At 37.5% G+C, this 20,720-nt stretch overlaps 1 protein-coding gene across 1 annotated transcript in view; it reads right to left on the minus strand.

Annotated features, from left to right (window-relative positions):
- The window catches only part of LOC128265097 (teneurin-a), a 246,366-nt gene that overhangs the window by 139,559 nt on the left and 86,087 nt on the right, over positions 1-20,720 (minus strand). The window contains 4 exon segments of the mRNA XM_053000913.1: positions 15,205-15,274; positions 16,081-16,409; positions 16,411-16,909; positions 19,852-20,419. Of these exon segments, the coding sequence (XP_052856873.1) occupies positions 15,205-15,274; positions 16,081-16,409; positions 16,411-16,909; positions 19,852-20,236 (1,283 nt within the window). The 5' untranslated portion in view covers positions 20,237-20,419.

Consider the following 20,720-nt stretch of genomic DNA (forward strand, 5'->3'; position numbering starts at 1 on the left):
TAGCTCATTTATTTTTATACATTTTAAGAAACAATAAACCAACGGCCCATAAAACACAAGCCACCAAATGAAAATGATTTAAGGCGCACGAGAATTATTTCCTTGGAAAAGTTCAACAAAATAATTGCAACGTTTTGTTGGATTTTGTTTCTCCCGCCGGTGATTTATATTACCAAGTGCGTTTCCATGGCCGAAGCAGTGTTGTTAAGCGGTCAATTTCAAGGAAAATTCTTCTCAACGAAGGAACATAACTTATATTACTGGACCTCGTATTTGCCATAAATTTGTGTTGTTAACTTAAATGTGACTAGCTAAAACACTAGTCACCCAAGAACTCATTCAATCTTAATTTTACCCTTTTTCAACACTGTGAGTATTCATCTTTGTTTTTTTTAAGGGATGTGTTCAACTGTTTTTAACTATTTTATGCTGCTAACCTATTCATTTTTTTTTATATTTATTGCTCTCAATTAACCATTTCTTTTACTACCTCTGCACTTTCTTAGGTAGTGTTGCACAACTATTTAGAACGCATTCGTGAGCTTTGGCAGCATGCCGCTGTTGACTGTCACTTAATTCATCTGGAAATGGAATTGAATTAAGCCTGCTTTGGCCATTTAATTAGTTGGCTCCGTTTTTTAAAGCCGAGCGGACAGGGAATTTGTCGAGCGATACAACTTAGAACTGGCATTAGTGAAAGTTTGGCAACTCCGCCGCTCCGGGAAAAATGCTTTCGCTGTCATTTAATAAGTTTGCTGCGCACTATTTTATACAGCAAAAGCTTTTCCTTGTCAGGCTTTAAATCCGTTCCAAATGGTATATGTATTTATTTGGCTGTAGATTTTTCGCGACAGGATGCTGAGCTGGGAATGTTGAAACTTGAAATTTAATTATGCCGCCTGCGTTTCGCTTCGGTTTGTTTTTACTGCTTACTTTTGCGCTCCGCTCTACCTACAATTTGCAGCAACGTCTTGAGATGCAGGCGAAAACACACAGCAGCCACAGCCACTTGACTTCTGGAGTGGCACTTTTCCCCGGCATTTCAACCCACTTTTCCCGTCCGTCGGTCCGTCCGACCGCCACTTCTGTGCCACTCGCACTCGAAATGCTTAAATGCTAAACACGCCTGGCAAATTAGCTCCTTCTTTGCCCTTTTTTCCTCAACAGGTTTGCCCCGTAACCTAAAGCCCCCAATCCCCAACCCCCAATCCCGAATCCAAACTCCACATTCACACCAAAACTGGCTTATCAAATTTCCAAAACTTTCAATTGCACTTCACAGCTCGAAATGATATTATTACTCGATTTGATTGCATTTTGATTCGATTTCATCTAGGATTTCGTTTAATTGGTCTCCGGGAAAAGCAATTTCGGTTGTATCTCTGTAAGATTTACGATTCACGATGCACCCTTTTAATCACCGCCCTTTTCTTTCCACACGCTCCAATTCATTTGAAAGCGATTTGTGGGGATTTATGGTTTGTTTGTCTCATTGGCAACTTGCCGCATAAATTTCCAATAATTATGGAAAATAAATCTAGCCCTCTCTATATCTTCGGCTCGCCGTGTTGTAGTGCTGTGTAAATGCAAAATCAACAAGAAGAACGTCAGTCAAGTATTTTCCTTATTTCTTTTTCTCTCATATTTTTTTTTTATTTCCAAGGCAGAGGAGCCCAGTTGTGCTGATTCACACAGGTAAAAACACGGGGCGAGAGGTGTGAAAACGGTTTTAGAAGCAAGTTTGGAGGGGGGTGGAGCACTCCTCGAGTGTTTGGAAAATAAACGATGTTGTCTATGACAAGGCATGACGGTAATGACCAACGCTGCTGCTGGACCAGAGATTCGGCTCCTTCTTGGCCAGCACCTTCATCTGCTGCTTTTTTAGCCGCGTCATTGTTGCCAAGCTCCTCGGCAGCTTTGTTTTTGATTTACTTATACAAAAACACTGAGACAAAATCAGCAATGGTTTCAATGGTTTCAGTTTCATTCGAAAATAAGTTGAAAGCATACCAGCTCGAAATGAGGCTTCTATCAACTATTTTGTAGTTTTATTATTATTTAACCAATATGAAAATATGATTTCCGTTTGCGACAAGACATACGAATGAATGAATGACAACTAAAATCAAGTTAATTATAAAGAACCAAACCAGGAATTTAAACAAAAATTAAATGGTATCTTAAATTCACACACATAAATTGTGTTGGTTATAAATCATCATCCCTTGGCGGCAAAATAACTTTGGTAAATTTAAGGATAATCATAAAGAAAATATGTTTACAACTAATATTTGTTTGTTAGAATTTGCTTCTAATGCAAAACTGTAATCTCTAGAACTTCATTCTGTTGTTTTAGAAGTCACATTTTTTCGCCAGTGCATTTTGCACATATTTTCGCAGGCATATTTTTGTTTTGGGAATTTTTCAATTCAAGGTTTTGGCCCGGTGTGCTTCGCACCTCACTGAAAAACCTCCTAGCCCATCCCTATTCTATCCCTCGCTCCGTGGCCCCGCCTCCAGTGTTTTTCAACGTGTTTCCTCTTCCTTGGGTTTTTGTGCAGCATCATGGTCCCAGGCCCCGTGTTTCTGGGTTCCAGATTCCAGGTTCCACAGTTTCTGAGTTTCTCAGTTTCTCAGTTTCCTGGGTCTCTGAGTTGAACCGAGTTTCTCCGAGAGGCTGCTGACTGCCTGCCTGCCTGCTATCAATGGCAAAACCTTTTTGGATTGTTATTTTTGCTGTCTGCACTTGTGCGAGGAGCCGGAGAATCGGGCTGACTGGCATCATAAATCATCTCAAGTGGCTGCCGTCGCTGCCGCCGTCGCAGGCCCTCCAAATCCTGGCATTTCGGTTCTTGTATCTATAACTATAACAATTTGCAAGTGTAGCGCCCAGATATACACATGGCCATACACTCATCGCGCGGACTGTCAGTCAACACTTTAGACAGTTTTCGTTGCACTAATTTGCGCACTTGAGCGTACTATTGTTGCCAGTTGATGATGCAGAAGATACTTGTGCTGTGTTTTAGTCACAATTGTAATTTGCAAGGGGCATTTATTATGGTTTGCTTTGGTAGTCAGGCACCTTGAAATGGTACCTGCTATGCAATCATAAGAATTATTGTTGCACAACAAATATAAATACAGGTTTTTAAACTAATTTTTATATACATCATTTAATCTGGAAAAGAATATTTAATACCCTTATGAGGCACAACTATATATAAATATTTATTTTGATATATTCACCGCAATATATATAGAAAATAAAAATGTACCTACAAGTTATAGTTACACATTACGCTGTTTTCATAAAACATCTTATTTTATTATTGTATCTGCGGCACTTTATTGAGTGTTCTCTTTCATCTAAAGATACAAATACATCTGTTGTGCCTCAGATACAATTTCAAATTCTAAAAGAAGCCCTTTCTCACAATTTAATCCGGACGGCACAGGTACGTCGAGATACTTCGCTGCATCCATGAGATACATTTTCTTTTTCGTGGCGTTAAACTGACAACAGCTGTGCGGCACATTTGCAAAACGATGAAGGAGCAAGGAAAGAGGAAAAGATAAAGATGCGGGGGAGGAGGAGAGCAGCAGAGGATTTCGTCAAGATTGCGACCCTCTGATTTCTGCACTTTTCGAGCAGGTTACCACCATATATACTTATATTGTACGCTTATAAGCCCGCTCTTCCACTCGATTTTATTGCCCCAGAAATGCGGCAACAGCGCCCAAAACAGCTGCTGGAATTCCTAGGGATCGTTGTTTCTTTCACCTGAGAAACCCGAGGAGATCACGATTGAAACTGATATTTCGAATTGGTTCACTTTGAACATGGCCTTCGATCGAAGCTATGAGGTTTTTCAATTGAATTTTCATATCAATTCAAGGAAACTGGATTAAAAACACCAGTTTGTATACGCAAATTGGTTTTAGTTTTAGATAAATAATAAAAATTAGTAAAATTAAACTCGAATTCTAATCCCCAACATATATTTTGCACTTTAACACTAATTTGCTTTTTTGTGTTTATAAACATAGAAATAATGAAATAATTATTTCCAAAAGTACACAGATTTTTGAGAAACATTTTGGTGATAACACGAATCGAGTTAAAATATTGTGTCAGATCTTGCAGTTTAAATGTCCTTCCATTTATTGGTAAACACAAATTTTATAATGTAATTGAAGCTAGAAACCACTTTTTAAACAAGGCATTTATTAAAACTAAGGATAAATATTGTGTTTGTTAAAAAACCATATATTTATCTATTGGATTAATAAAAAAATTTGCTAAAGCGGCAAAACTTTATTCTGAAACAGTTTGGTTTTGATGTTTTTTTGTTAATTAAAAATTGTTCCTGCCGACTCACAATAAATGAAACTTAGGAAAGGTAAATCTTAGTTATTTAATTTACTTGCACCACTTGCGTATTCACTCCGTCAAATGCATTTTCAATTATTATATTGCTTAACAAATTTGAACTCGCGATGAGACTAGACTTCGCATGAAATGAGTTCCCTTATTGGTGAATTTATGGACTATAAAGATCCCATTCAATTAAGCTAAATTTTACAAAACTCCAGCTGATTGAATCGAACGTTTTCAAACTCTTTCAACAATTTGCTTAATTGCAAAACGCCACGAATCACTTCACATTGTCCCAAAAGAGCTAACAAAAAAGGGGTAACAATAAGGGGCGTCTCGGGAATTATTCTTGCCTCCCGAGATCGGCGGGGTATATAGGCTATATATGCCTATAAATCCATCCGCTTTTGGGGCCCGTTGATTGCCGTCGGCATTGATTTATGGCCACAAGCGGCGAAGATCGCGGATGCCAGCGATGGCCAAGAAAACAGCAGATACAAAGATACATTTTGACAACACATGGCGAAGTCATAGGGAAAAAAATGAGACGACGGCGGAGCAATAACCATTTGCGTTTGTCCATTAAACAAATGTGCAAAAACAAAACGCCAAATGGAATTGTAAGGCAGCGGCAGCGCAGCGGCAGCGGAGAAATAAACAAACCGGCCCACAAATTGGGCAACATTTTCGAACCGTAGAAAAAACATTAAACACCAAGCACAAAAACTAATGAATATAAATTATTAACTATGTTGGCACTTTGGCTAATGTATTCTTTCTTTTTTTCTGGGGCTTCTCCCGTCGAAAATTGTGTTACTTTTTAACACAAAATGTGTTTAAGGGATGTCAAAAGTGTTTGAAGTTGACAGATGCATTTATTTACGACTGTCAAAACATTGGTTTACACTGAGTTATTGGTTAAATGATTGCTAATTTGGGTTTAGAATAGGATTCCTTATGAAGTCTTAAAGTTTCTTTTGTTTGATACTTGACACCAAGAGTTCTTTGATATATTAGTTAGTTTATTTATGGTAAACTTTTTTTGTTGATAGAACATTAGGTTAATATTTGTTTTACCAAAAATCCGTAAATTGTCATATTGCTGCATAGTTACATAAATTGTTAGTTAAAATATATTTCCTAACTTGCATTTTCCTTTCCTTATGAGCACATTTGCCTCTTAGTTAGGTTTTTAACTTTTATTTAAAAAGTATAACTAAAGTAAATACCAATCTCCTAATTTTAAATGAAGTTTCCTGCGTTTTCTGTTCATTTGTTATATATTTTTTTTATGTAAGCCTTTTCAAAACTTTCTACCAAAACTTTAATCTAATATTTATATTCCTATCACTAATTTGCAATTTACATTTTTGTTAGTTTCCAATTAAAAAGTACAATTTTAGGTATTAAATTTGACAGAATTTTACAACTTCAAATCAGAAATCTTAAATCGAATACAAAACTAGTACAAAAAACTACTCTATTCATGTTTTTATAAATAAAACGGTAAATTTCCAGCAGAGGTAAATTTGAAATCGATTTAGTAAACATTTACTAGTGCCTTTATTTTTCATTTTATGGTGTCTGTGATTACACTCGTTCTTTATTATTCCTATTTTAGTCCATAAAAAATGATGTTTTTTGCCCGCTTTTTGGGTTATTTGCATTTTGCATTTTTGGCAATTCACAAAAATAACAAAAGCGAACGGCGGACAAAAGGATGAACGAAAAAACACCGTTAAAATGGTAAAGCGTAACGTTGCACAAAGTTGTTGTTGGTCTTTGATTTTTCACTTTTTGGCCCTTTTTTAGCGTTTTTTTTTTGAGGCCAAGGAAAAAGGAAAATCTATTTCATTGTTTGTTTTTTTTTTTTGTACCATATACATATAGTGACCTACATTTTGTTGTTTTTTCCAAAGCAATTGCACTTGCACTTTGGTAGTTGTTTTCGCTTGTTTTTGTTATATTTTATTTTGTTGTTTATCCAAATAAAGATGCTGCTCAGTGGTTGTAATCCGTTTTATTTGATGTTTTGTTTTAAGAAACTTGCATTTTCTCATTGGTTTTGTTGTTTTGCGTTTTATTTGTGTTTTTCTTGTATTTTTTTTGCACTTTAGCACTTGAAAAAAAAGTGGCGACAAAACATAGAATAAAATATATGTGTATATCGGAGTAAAAACGATAAGCGCAAATCAGGAAACGCAATGAAACGAAATCGAAATCAGAATCAGAATGAATAACAAATTGAATTTTAAAACAACAACAAATGGTCCGCAAAACACTCACACACACACGCAACGCAACGGGGATATTTGCAGATGCACACGGGTGCGAGCGAGAGGCAGCGATACGCACGCGTTTACACACGGAGCCGCATGAAAAAAAACACCCGAAATAACGGTAAACGGCCGCGAAAGAACCGTTCGAGTTGGAGCTGAGTCGACGAATGGCGTGATAAAACGCAGGATGCGATGATAAACCAAATCGCAAAGCGAAACTGTGACAGTGTGACCGCATCACTGTGAGTCGGCTAAACTGTTGAGAGTGCGAGTTAACAGCGAAAGAGAGCGGGTATTTTCAAATCGCGTAGGCTTTCTCATATCATCACTCCTGTTAACATTCTGTTAGTGCGGCGAGAACAGGATTCCCCTAACATTCTGTTAGCTGCCACAGGTTTCTGTTGTTGTTTGCCCACAGCTTTATTTTTTATTTAATTTGCTTGTTGTTCCTTAAGCAGCTGTTGGCGTTTGTTTATTGTTTAAATAAATTATAAATAATAAGAATTTAAATTAGTAAATATTTAAACAATTTTGTATAATTAAACTCCAGTCTAACAGATTATTTTAAAGGGAGAGCCAAAATATTAACTTTCATTTCGAAATTTTCTTTAACTCTATTGAATTTTTAAATATTTTTAATCAACTTTAATAGAGATAAATATCTAATTTTTGTTTATTATAATTCCCTAGAACATTTATGTTTAATGTTTTATGTAACTATTTACTTTTCTCTTAAAACTGTCACTTGCTCTCTTTCTTTAACTTCTCCCTTAACATGTTCTCCTTAGCCAAGCGCCTCTCACATCCTTCCTGTATAACAGCTATAACAGTATCTCTTATACCACCAATATAAAATGGTTGCCAACTTGGCTTATTTTTCGGAAACAACTTGTTGAAGGATTTGCATTTTTATCACATTTATTTGGCTTTGCCATAAAGTTATTGTTTTTAGTTTGATGTCTTAATATTTTGTGGTCTTGTAATTTGCATTTCTCTTAAGCCCTGTGTGAGTTTTGTTTTTGCCTGCCAAAGATTAATTACTCGCTATAAAATGGGGAGTGTTATAAATGGCGATCGTAACTTGACACCTTCTGAAAAGCCCAAAAATATAAGGAAACAGTTACAACATTTTGGGCACATTTCTCACAGCCAAAAAACCAAAAAAAAAAAAAAAAAAACAAAACCAAAAACAATAATAATAAGGTCAATCAACGGACTCAGCGGGCGGCGACTGCGCTGCCGGCGTCGCTGTCAACAGCTGTCGCGCATGCGCATAAAACAAGGAAAGAGACAGCAACAGTGGTGGTGAGATGGCAAATGCACACAGAAAAATTGTGCAATGATTTTCAATGGTGTGTTTTTAAAATTTGTCCACTATAACAATTTAGAAACATTTTTCTCTTGGCTACATAACATATATGTTTAAAACTTGATTAGTAGCTAAAAATAACCAACTTGTTTACTCTTAAAAAAAAAAAAAATATCAACAACTTATAATTACATATATGAATATATAATGCTAAAAAAAAAAAACAGTAATGATAAAGAGGCTACACCACTTGTCTACAAATTACTCATCACAAAACATTTAAGAACATTCAACATTTCCAATTTTTAAATTTTATGATTTTTAGAAATCGATCGTGAAGAAATATTATTGTTTTAAGTGCACCAGCAGCAGATTAATTGCAGTGTCGGCGGCGTGAATTTATGAATTTCCCATGAGTGATGGGATCTCACTCCAATTTTTTTTTGTTGAGCGCCACTTGAGGAAAAGGAAAAGCCAGACAACATACTCGTGTTTTCAAATTTTCCCATTTACTTTCATGTTTGCTGCGTGGGCCCGCATTGTTGTTGCTTTTATAATGGTTGATAGTTGGCCATTTGTTATTGGTAAGCTGATCCGTTACGCTCGCTGGCTATATCTCCCGTAAACTAGGGATAGTCCAATCACGAAAATAATGGATAACTTTCAGCCATTCATCAGAGCGATTCAATGAAAACCATACTGTTCAATGGTAGTTCACAATAAAATGTCCAAAAGAACGTTATCAATATCGAACGCATTTCACAAAATATGTTTTTAAATATATCCAAACAAGCTGTTTTCATTTAATTGAATTTCAGCAAAACAATCATGAATTTATGTATATTTTTTGTCTAGTTTTTAAGCCACTCGGAAAGTTTTAATAGTTTTGAATGGATTTATTTAGTAATTATTTTAACAAATTTAATTTTAAAATTACGAAATGTTTCGATGTATGGAATTAAATTAGGTCCTAATTGTTAATTATTTTAAAAATATTTTAAGTGAAAAAGTATTGAAAAGACACATTAAATATGATTAACATTAAATCAATTCTAATACCAAGTTATTATTTGCTGATGTAAATTTATCTCTTTACTTAAATATCTAAATTCGTGTGACATACATTTTTCTTAGTTAAATCTTAGTTAATTATAACCTTATTTTTTGACACACACAAGTGGATGGATGTTTTGATTTAATTAACCCCTGGGTGAAATTGTCAACCGTTTCCGTTTCGAGTTCCCAGGCCAGCGTTTCGCCGCAGATTGAACTTTCAACTTTGTTTTGACATCCAGAGACAAATTCAATTAAGCCAAATCAGTCGGTAATTAAACAATTGAATATAATTACGCGAAATTATGAGCGTTGCGTCGGCGAAAGAGAAGGGCGCCGACAAAAAGCCAAAAATAACAACGAAGTGGGCAAAACATGCTGACGAAGGTCTTGTCTTCGAGGTTTGAAGGTCTTCTCAGCGACCGAGGAGTGAAGAACCCAACTCAGTGGGACGTCTGTGCGGTCAACTCCTACTGCTTTCGGGTATATTCTTGTGCCATCATCATCTCGAACCCACCGAGATCCCCATACCATCCATATGCACCGTATAGTATACCATCCATTTGTTTGCCGTGCCACCTTTTCAACTCCTTTAATGAAGTGGATAAGCAAACTGAACCCAGTATCCCACTGAGTAAGTATCTGTATCTGTATCTCTAGCTGTATCTCTAGCTGTATCTGTAAATGTATCTGTATCTTCTGGATGCCATATCAACTGGCGGATGTGTGTGTACAGTTATAATTAAGTGATACACATAAACGGGCGCCCCAGACTTCTTCGACTTCGACTTCGACTTCGACTTCAACTTCACTCACTCGCCAGCTTATTCGTATCCCAGGTCTCAGTTGCTGTTTAATGATTGCTTTCAATTAGTCTGTTCGGTTTCCTCGCCTTTTTTGATACCCGTCTCTTTTCGGTGGTTTTTCAAGGTATACCATATTTTTGGATTATTTCACTGTTTCGGGGATCATATTTCCCTAAGATTGAGTGGTCAATTCACACTTATCCTGCCCGAAAACAAATCATTTTGGTTGGTTTTTCGTCTATACATTTGATTAAGTCTATCATGTATTAAGCAAGCTGTTGAATTTAATTTATTCAAGCAATTTGTTAGGCTATATTTATAATTATAGTCAGCTAAGTTTTAAATGTAAAACTCTGTTATGGCAACAAATTTCATAATCATTTTGTGTATTTAGGAATGCCACATTTAGTTTCAAATATATATTTGCAAAACCACTAAATGCGCACCACACTTTAAGGGTAATAATATAGTTCAACAAATAATCTTACTTTATAAATAAAAGTAGTATGTTACTTATATTTTATGAATACCTATTTATTTCTGTAAGTACATAACCATTTATTTTTACATAACATATGGTAATTAATCAATATGATATTTATAGAAAGATATCTTAAATTGTTTTTGAACTATTGATGTTCTAAAGTGTACTATTAATTCAAGAAGTTATATTCTATTAGGTATATCAGGTATTTCTAAGTCGGAGCCTTTTCGCTACAGTCTTCTGTTCTTTTTGACAAACAAATGCGAGAACTACAGACAATCGAAGCCAGTCACTCAGTGAGACACTCACTAAGTTCCTCACTCACTCACTCACCGACCAAAAGTGCGGGGGCGTTGGAAAGGTTTTCGATTATTTTGTGTATGGGCTGTGATTTAAAAATGAAAAAACCAAAAAAAAAAAAACGATTGAGTCAATCCGGTATAGACCTTTTAAGTGTTTACGCTTGTTTTATTAATTTCCATCATACATCTTCGACTGTCAGCGATCATGAACAACTTTGACTTTGCCTTCAACTTCTTACTACATTCAATGATCTCTCGTTAACGATCTGCCAAAGTAGAATTAAGACGAAAAAAGCAAATCTATTGCAATGATTTCAACAATACTTGTTGCATTACAAAATTAAAAAAAAAATTTATGAAACTTGCTTAAAAAATTCAAACACATCTAAAAACATTTTGAATAATTTATATAAAAACTCATTCTAGCATTAACATCGATCTCATTTATAAAATAAAAGTTAAAACTACAGGAATTTCTGTAATGTAAAAATACTTTCGGGGTAATAAGGCTTTAAAAGTATTTATACTGAGCGAGACATCGCGTTGAAACCGATGACTTTGTATCAGTTTTGCAAACAAGCAAATTTGAGGAGTTGAAAAATGCTTAAAAAGAAGTCTTTAGCATTTGGAGCTACACTTTTGGTAGCTCCTGTCAGTGGCCATTGGCTGTCAGTTATCTTCGGGACTCGGTTTCCGGTTGTCCCAACAGTCCGGAGAGTGCGGAGAGTCCAGACCCAGATCTGCCAAAGACAAACGGGCCGGATGACGGGCACAGTGCAGTCAATTGACCACTAACTGTTGCAGGACTCGGCGCCAGTCCATGTCCTTTGAATTTGTGGCAGCCACAACGTGTGGCAGACAGCTTAAGACGCTGCCCGACAGCCTGTCCACACACTTGCCGCACTCAGCGAAAAAATGGGTATTTTGTATTTATTTATTTATCAACAAAAGTTTGGCTTTGGAAATCATATTCCTCGTAAAATCTAAAATCTTATTAACCTGAAAATATGTTCAATTATTGTAATATATTTATATAATTTATATAATATAAAAAAGCCTAAAATAAATACAAACAATATAATATAACATTTATAAAGAAATCTGTTTTGTTCCCTAAGATTAGGTATGCATATAATTTTATAGATTTCCTGCTGATATTTTTTATGGTGCAGGATAACGTTGAGGGGGCGGAAAAGTGGGAGTGGGTCAGGATGAAGGCCGTGTCGTTGACAGTCGTCATGCGCAGCTACTTAGACGGACATAAAATTATGATTACAGCAAATGCCACATGCTCCACATGCCACACCCCCTTCGGGGGAAAAATAGGGCGCGGGGAGGGGGCCGGATAAATCCGAGGCAATTCATTACAATAAGCTCACGAATATGCCATAAAAATGGCAGCTCTCTTTCTGCGGCACTACACTCGAAGCATGAAATTGCCAATTCCAATCCGGTTTTAGTTGTAAAAACTTTCATGATCCCCACATTAATAGAATATGCCATGTACTCCGCTCAGTCAGCCCCCGATAATCTCTCATCTTTTGGCAAGGCCATTATGGATTGTTCCCACCGCAGCGCAGGTCCTGGATCCACATTGCCCAGCCCACAAGGACCTACGTCCTTTGTGCGATTATCTGTTGAGTTCGTTTCAAGTCTAAGAAGTCTTAGTGCCAGCATTAAAGGTTAAATGCAGTGAAGCTTTCCTGGGAACCACACAATGCCACACTTAAGCCTAGGAATCTCGCCAGGACATTCAAAAGCCCATGAAAATAATTATATAATTGCATACTGCAAAGCATTCAATTACATAATATTGTATTCTATGCTAGTAATAATCTTCTCTTTCTTTTGATTACAATTTTACAAAGAGCATTTAAAAGAAACTTTCAAAATATACTTGAAATACGTTATTTATCGTTTGACTATGTTTGGATTTTATTATCTGAAAAATTTAATTTAAATTTAAACCATATTTAACATAAATAAATTGATTTTATATCAAATATTTTAGATCTAATATATTCCACGTTAATTAAAATAAATTTAATATGCAATTTATTTTTTATATTATGATTTAATAATTAATTTTACGTGTTATATAATATATAAAATTTTGAATTCAATAGTCAGATATTGGTTTTTATCTGTGCATTTATGTACTCTCCTAAGACAACAATTTCTCTTTTATAAATAAAAAAAAAACAATTAAGTACAATTTTATTAATTTAGGAACAAAGTTACAATTTGAATAGATGATATTATTAAAATTAAAACTATATTACAAAATTTGACTTGGTAAAGTTCATATTCTTAAGCGTTATTATATGATTATGATTATATTAATTATTATATTATGAATCTAGTAAAATCTCTCTTTTTAACTTAATTTAATTTAGCCATTTTCCAAGAGCCGCCAAGAGTTGTGTTCTTTTCGGTACATATCTTACCCACTACCGACATAATTAACCGCCCCAAAATCCCCACCACATTAAGACTCTCTTGTTTAACCCCCTTCGCAGTAATTTAGTGTAAACAAACCACTTGACTAAAATCCACTCGTTCCCGCCACACTTTCTAAGCCTTAGCCCATTGTTTGTTCGCCATGGTTTCCGTTTCCGTTTCCATTCAGCTTCAGATTCTGATTCTGATTCAGATTCAGATTCAGTTGAATAACCGATGCAGGAGCTTCTGGAGCTACTCCGCAATCATTAGCTGTAACATTAGCGTCTGTCTTGCGGTGGAAACTTTTGGCTACCTGAAACGCTTTTCCGCCACTCCGCCACTCCGCCACTCCGCCTTTCCGCTTTTCCCACACCGCCACCTTTGGAAAATCCACAGAAATGTGCAAGAAGTACAAGTCGTGGAGAAACGGCGAGGGGACAAGGGAATCCAATGGCAATGGTTGAACCTATAAAACCACGTAATCTCCAAGCGAGTTCTTTAATTATGCTACACACAGCCAACTGGAACTGCAACTGGAACTGGAGCATCAGGTGGCAGGTGGCAGGTGGCTGTTGGGAAAAGCGAAGGAAAAGCATAGGAGAAGCTGGCCAAAAAGTACGGGGGCGTCGTTGGCAAGAGGGCGTGGCAGGACACAAAAACAGGCCTGTGGGACGAGAAATCCAGAGCGGAGCAGAGCAAACAAAATGCGAGGCGAAAGCCGCTTACAAAACCGCAAAATGCTACGGACATCTTTTTGCCAGATGGGATGTGGGAGGAGGAAAATAGCCCGGAGTGGGTGGGGGAAATGGGGAAAATGGGGGGGGGGGGAAATGGGGGACAAAAAAAGCGAATCCAATGGCCACCAAAGGCAGCCATTTTGAAGTTTGGCGCTGCGGCTTTGGTGTCTCCACATCTGCCTGGGATTACAATGGAACTGCACTTGTAGATGAGATACGAGACTGTGGAAAAGGCCCCGGAAAAGACGGGAAAGCGAAGCGACAGAGACGGAGGGAGCCATTGAGAAAGAGACCGATAGATACACAGACAAACAGACAGACGGTTGCCGATAAGCAAACAAACAGCGATCCGGCGAACACGGATGCCAATGCGAAACCATTTAGCGGATTTAATTGCCCTTAACATGAGGCGAGCTTCATTCTACTCGGTACTACTCCCAAAACTCGGAGAAAAAATTATTCAAAAATCCAACGACATTAAAGTCTAATTATAAAGAATGGTAAAAAAAAATATAATAGTTCGTATATAGAATAAGTTTACTTTTCTTACACAATTTTTCTTATTAAAAAGCTGTATTGAATAGTACCCGTTTTCTTTATGAAGGTACCCAAAAGATTTTCAACAACAAGATATTGTTTTTTGTTACCCATATTAAAGCGCCAAATTTTTCGACAATTTTTTTTTCGGTTCTCCAATATTTTTAAGTGCATCTGTTGGCTTTTGTCTGGACGGGTTTTGGGTAACATGAGCTTCAAAGAGTGCTGTAGTCCAGCCGGAGATTAGAGGGCAAACGTTGACATTGTGGAGGTTCCTTCGGAGCTGTACTTTCACCCACTTTGGTCACCCCGAAAAATTCCGCTTGATGGATTTAAGTCGGGATTCGATGACAGAAACAGCACACAGGGCGAATAATCCAAAGAAAAAGATACCCCCGAGCTACAGTTCATGGAAAACAAGTTCTTATCAGTAAAATCCAATTAAATTAAAAAAAAAATTCAATGTAAACTTCAATTATATGTATTTTAATCCTCAAAATTAGTCTTTCCGGGAAAATTTATTTAAATTGGGTTGACTTTAGTTTAAAAAAAAACACGCAGAGTCATTAATAAATGTGTTGCACCACAGGAAAAATTTTAAATAAGAAGTAATATTTCCATAGGTGAGCGAACAAATTTTTTGGTCAGGGAAAGATCTTGTGGTGAAGAAAAAAACATTGTTAATTAAAGTTGAGAATATTGTCAAGAGATAATTCAGTGTATTTGCCAAAAAATGTTTATAAGATCCCAAGCTATAATATTCATTTTAGAAAGTTCTTTCTTTGTATGATGATTTGATGCCTAACCTCCCTTAAATGTCAAAGTTACACATCATTTTCAAAAGTATTTTAGAAATATATATTTGTATTGCACTTACCCATTTGAGTCGCCTGGTGAATGAGGCTTAAGCTGCTGATCTGAGCGGAGGTTATCGCTGATAATATAATCTATAAGAAAATAACAGAGAAAAAACAGAATGAAGTAAGGACTTTTAGGAACAGTCTGAAAGCTTTCGAAACTTGTCCCAAGCTTTAACCCTTAACAGAAATGTTACATTCCCGTGGCAACTCTGTTAAAGGAAAACTTGTTCATCAGGACCAAAAGCTTTCACTTCGAAAAACATCGAAGTGTACCAAAAAGCTTAGGACTAAAAGCTTGAGGGATTTTATGAAATTTCCCTGCTTTTTATTTCCTAGTTAAATTAAATATTCCCCTTTGTTATTTTAATAAAGAACTATAGGATAGAATTAAAGTTCAAATCATACAAGAAATATTTAAATTTTTATTTATATTTTTTATTTTCAATAAAAGTTAAGCGAGTGCAACAAGGAAAGTCGGTACTTATTAAAATCGTATATTCCAAAATTAACAACTGGAAAAATGTCACAAAATTTAATATCATATTTAAGTCAATAATAGCTGTGAACTAATTGAAGAATTCTGGTTTACCAGAACAATTGAATTAACTCTCAATAAATAAAATAAAACTAAACAATATTTAAATGCGAAGTGTTTTTTTCGATTAAAGTTCAAAAATTGGAAGGGCTTGGAAACTTGATAAAAAGTCTAAAAGTATGCAACAAAATATTTTAATTATAAAATTCGTTGGGATTTATTTTTGCCTACATTTTTGGTGCATACTTTTGGACTCCTTTTCAAGTATGAAATCACTTTGTTACTTGTTATGGTAAAATAGCGAACATAAAATAGCCTTTTCTTTTATATTTAAACTTAGCTTGGCGACTGAACTCACCCTTCTGCAGCTGGCTGGTGGGTATGAACTCCTCGTGCTTCTGGTCGCCCTTCTCCTCGTACTTGAGCTTGTAGTCGGAGTGCTTGCGTAGGGACATGAGGAGCGACTGGGTGCGCGGCGGTATTTCCGGGGGCGCCGGTTCCGGCGGCGGTTCCTCCGACTCGCCGCCGCTGCTGTAGTTGCCGTTGCCGTTGCCATTGCCATTGACGTTGCCATTGACGTTGCCCATGTCCAAGTCCACGTTTAGGGAGCCCAGGACGAACTCATCGTCGCCGCTGTCCTCCGGCGGCAGCAGTTGCTGCTTCACCGCAGCAATCTGTTGCTGCTGCTTGCTGCTGCTGCTGCTGTGCGATTTGCAGTTGCTGGTGGGTCTGCGAATCGCTGCTCGAGCTGGTCATGCCACTCAGGCGATTCAGTGTGTTGCGGTTGCGATGGCTGCGATTACTGGAGGCCGCCGTCGAGGACGAAGCCGATGTTTTCAGGATGTTGTCCAGCGCGTTCTCCTCCTCCGAAAACTTCGAGCTGAGGAAGGGGTTCGTGCTGCGCGGCGTATTGGCAGTGGCTGCATTCTGAACGCTGCTGCCACCGCTGCTGCTGCTGTTGGGAAACAGGCCCAAGTTCGCGTTCGATTGGTATTTGCCCGCCGAAACGGTGGAGACCAACTTCAGTGGCGATCCCATCGAGGAGCGCTGCTGGTGCGGCTGGGCGTAGGTCACCTCGGGGGCGGTCGCCACGGGGGGCGGGGCATCGTCCAATGGCGCGTCCTCCAGGTGACGATCGCGCTGTCTCAGGTAGTCCGGCTCGCAGTCCGAATTATAGTGCTCCATGCCTGTAAATTAAAAAAAAAAAAAAAAAAAAAAACACAAAAACCAATTTAGCTAAGTTAGTATGGCAATTATGTTTATTATATTAATTAAAATATTTATATTCCCACCGCAACAAGCTTGACAACTTTATAATAACAATTCTTGTCTATTAAGCTTTATATTTTAATCAGGTTAGAAACTTCGTAGCTAAAAATAAATATGTGTAGAGTGTAGTGTATGGTAGTGTATGTAATTGCTTTTAAGCTTTGTTGAAAACACGAATTTTTTGTGCTTTTTTATGTGGTAAATTGGGCAAAACAAGAGTAGAGGGTGACCTATCTTACACTCCCCTTACTAGTTAACAAACATTTTTTGTTGCCAATTCTCGCATCGTGTCAACAACAATTTTATTTATATTTGACTGCCAATCGGTTTGAACTTTTATTACGAATACAGCGAGATAGGACATTCCACTATTGGACCAATTTTTACATTGGTAGGGCAAACCAAAATTGACAAACATTTTATTTTACTCATTTTTAAGTTTTTTTTTCGAAATATTTTCATTGTTATGGTCCAAATATATATTACATATATTTGATCGAAAAACCGGGATATTTTGGGGGATAATAAATTAAAAAATCTTTGAAAACTTTTAACTAAACGTAAAAATGCAGTCAATGGATCATATAGTTACAGCTGCCATAAACGATTGAAAAATTCTTTGGAAAATCGGCATAGCTTATTGTTTTTAAACTTATTCATATTTTTTGAAATCGAATATATTCGTAATATAGAAAATAAACAAACAAGGACATATAAATTAAGGCTTGCCGAAACTAATGAACTACTATTTCCAATTGGTGGTTTTTCTGGCTTTCGCTCTTTAACCGACCATTGAAAGTTGATTAAAAAGCCCAAAAAATCTGTGAATTTAAGAGTTACATGTTTCCATGTTCTACTACACTGCGATGCAAACATTTGAACAGCTCTCTGCGTAGAACAAAATGTGCAATTTCCACGCCGCAGGAATCCACTTCTGTTTGTTTTTGCTGCATGCAAACTGGCAAACAGGCAAACAGGCAAACTGGCAATCTGGCGAACTGGCAAAAAAAGGGAAAGCTGGCCTTTCAATTTTCCCACAAAAGTAACGGCCGGCAAACAATTTGCGAGGAACCGTCGCGTCCGTCAGAGCGTTATTAGGTTGTAAAAAATGAATCGTAAATTGCATTAAATATTAACAGACAATAAAATGAAAGGAAACAAATGCAGGCGGCCCGTAAAAAAGAGCGTTTGCCTCGGTAGTCGCTGCGATTTGCGTTTTATGCTTCGATTAAGTTCGCTCCGGGAAAGTGGGCGGAGTAGTGGGCGGGAAAAGCGGAGGGGGGTGGCGGAAAAATCGGACGAAAAAGTGGGGCGAAGGGAGGGGATAACGTCGGAGAGGATGTACCATTGTATCGGCCATTAGGCCGGCGCTGCCAACTTGATTGTAATTGAATTGCACACTGCTGACGTTCGCGGTGCTGCCATCGGAGTAATGTCAAGTACAGTGAAAACTCGCAGTTAATGTCGTTCATTTTATATCCTTGTAAAAAGGATTTAATTTGCAACGTAGTTGCAACCTTTAAAAGTATAAGGGATCTTTTTTTTCTACTGCTCTATAACTCAAATATGCATATATTTTTTAGGTGCTCTAAAAATGAAAAATTAAATATATAACTATTTTCGTAAATGTGAAAAAAAGAGTATTTTCTAACTGGCCTTTAAAAATGTTTGATTATTAAATGAAATTCACAAATTAATATTAGCTTTTTTCTTATGCTTTACAATTTATAACGTTTATCTCTGAAAATGAAAAAGTCTTTGAAATAAAAGACAAAGAAATTGTACCTATTATAAAATTTGTATTTAATTTCAAATTTCTAAATGCCTTAACAAAAGATAGAAACAATAAAAACAAAATATGTGAAACATTCTTAGAGCTGTTCAGGTTTTTTCCGGGCAGCATTCACTGTGGCTCATCGGTTACATCGGGCGATTTGCTGAATTCAATCAGAGAAATGTCAGCAGTGCCCACATCTGCCCTCACCGCTAAGACCCCGCCCCCTTCCCCTTCCCGCCGATTTGTCTCAGCATCTTGGCCAGCTCCATTTCAATGGCCAGCTATTGGAATCGATTTGTGGGACAGGACCTAAGCCAGTCGGTTAGTTGGTTACTCGACATCCTCGTCACAGTTGCGGCAGCTGAATAATTCAATTAAATTAAATAATGAATATTTACTAGCTTGACCGACTGGTAAATCGCATTTGGTTCCTAAAACCCATACTAAGAAAATCCTTCAGACTACACTGGGCGGAACAAAAGGGGGAATTCTAAACGAAATTATATAATCGAATAGACTTTAGATTGCTGAGTAAACATTTCCTTACTGAATTCCTTTAGTTAGTAGTTTTAATTGAAGTGTGTCATAAATAAACTGCACACCCAAAAAAATGGAAGTTTGTTTTTAACAATTGTGTCTGGAATACAAATTACAGACAGTATAAAAGTATATGAAGTATTAATTCAATACTGAATAATATAACGCCTAAACTTTTTACTTTCATTTCTAATCCGAAGAGTCTAAAACAGTCCTTAATTTTAAACCACATTCGTGGTTAAATAAATTAATACTTATCTCATTGAGAAATTTTTCAAATCTTATTTTTAAAATTGTTGTAACAATAGTTTAGTTTCTATGACAATTTTCTTGGGTTCAGACCCAGGACTTGCAGATACAAATTTCGCAGAGTTTAGTTTATTTTATGCTATATACTATCCAGGACTAGAAACATTAAAAATGTTTTATATTTTAAAAGCTCCCCGAAATTGCACCTTTAAGGGCAGCTATATTAGACTATTAGCCAAATGAGTTGGTTTTTTTTTTTTACCACATTTCTCTGAGTGTATTTGCCTGGGTACTCACTTGCCAATTGCTGACTCTGCAGCAGCAGCTGGGCGAGCAGCTGGGTGTCGAAGGCCGTCGTCTGTCCGGTGTTCTGGTACTCGTCCTCGCTGCTGCTGCCGTAGCCGTGCCCCATGCCGTGACTTAGGCCGTGACCCAGGCCGTGACCGTGACCGTGACCGTGGCCGTGACTGTGTCGACCGTGACTGTGCCACTCGGCGGATCGCTGGCGTCGCAATTGCTCTCCTCCACCGACGCCACCGCCACCGCCTCCGCCTCCGCTGCCCGATCCTGGAAGTCCTGCAAGTCCGGCCAGTCCGCCGGAAGCATAGTAATACTCACTGCCGGCAGCACTGCCACTGCCCGCCCGCTTACGGCCCATTGTGCCGGAGTGACTGCTGGACATGATGGCCTGGAAGTATCCCGATACGCTGGATGCGACTCAAACTAGGCAGGTGCCCCGCGTGGGCCAATTTGTCCGGCGGATTGCTCAACGGATGACGAGGACGCTGTCAACGCGGCATGGCTCCGCATCCAGTCCATGTGGACCACCGGCCCCGGTCGCTTTAAGTGCTTAACCGAATTAACGCTGCAACGATAAAAACGACAAAGTGTCAGAGAGGAGAAGATAAAGCCATAAATGCACGAAAATGAAAATAAATAGCAGCCGGTACCAGGGTATCGTATCGTATCGCCCACATCCCTCCCATCGCCTGGTACTTTCACTTTGACTTCTGGACATAAAGTGAACTTAATAGCAATTGCGTGGAGGAGGCATCCCCATTTCCATTCGCATTCGCATTCCCATTCCCATTCCCCAATAAGCCAGTGCTGGCCGTTTATACGGATTACAGAATGTAGTCAAGTGGGATACGAATTAGGCCAGCTTG

This window comes from Drosophila gunungcola, unplaced genomic scaffold (genome assembly GCF_025200985.1).
Source record: "Drosophila gunungcola strain Sukarami unplaced genomic scaffold, Dgunungcola_SK_2 000093F, whole genome shotgun sequence".
Classification (NCBI taxonomy): Eukaryota; Metazoa; Arthropoda; class Insecta; order Diptera; family Drosophilidae; genus Drosophila; species Drosophila gunungcola.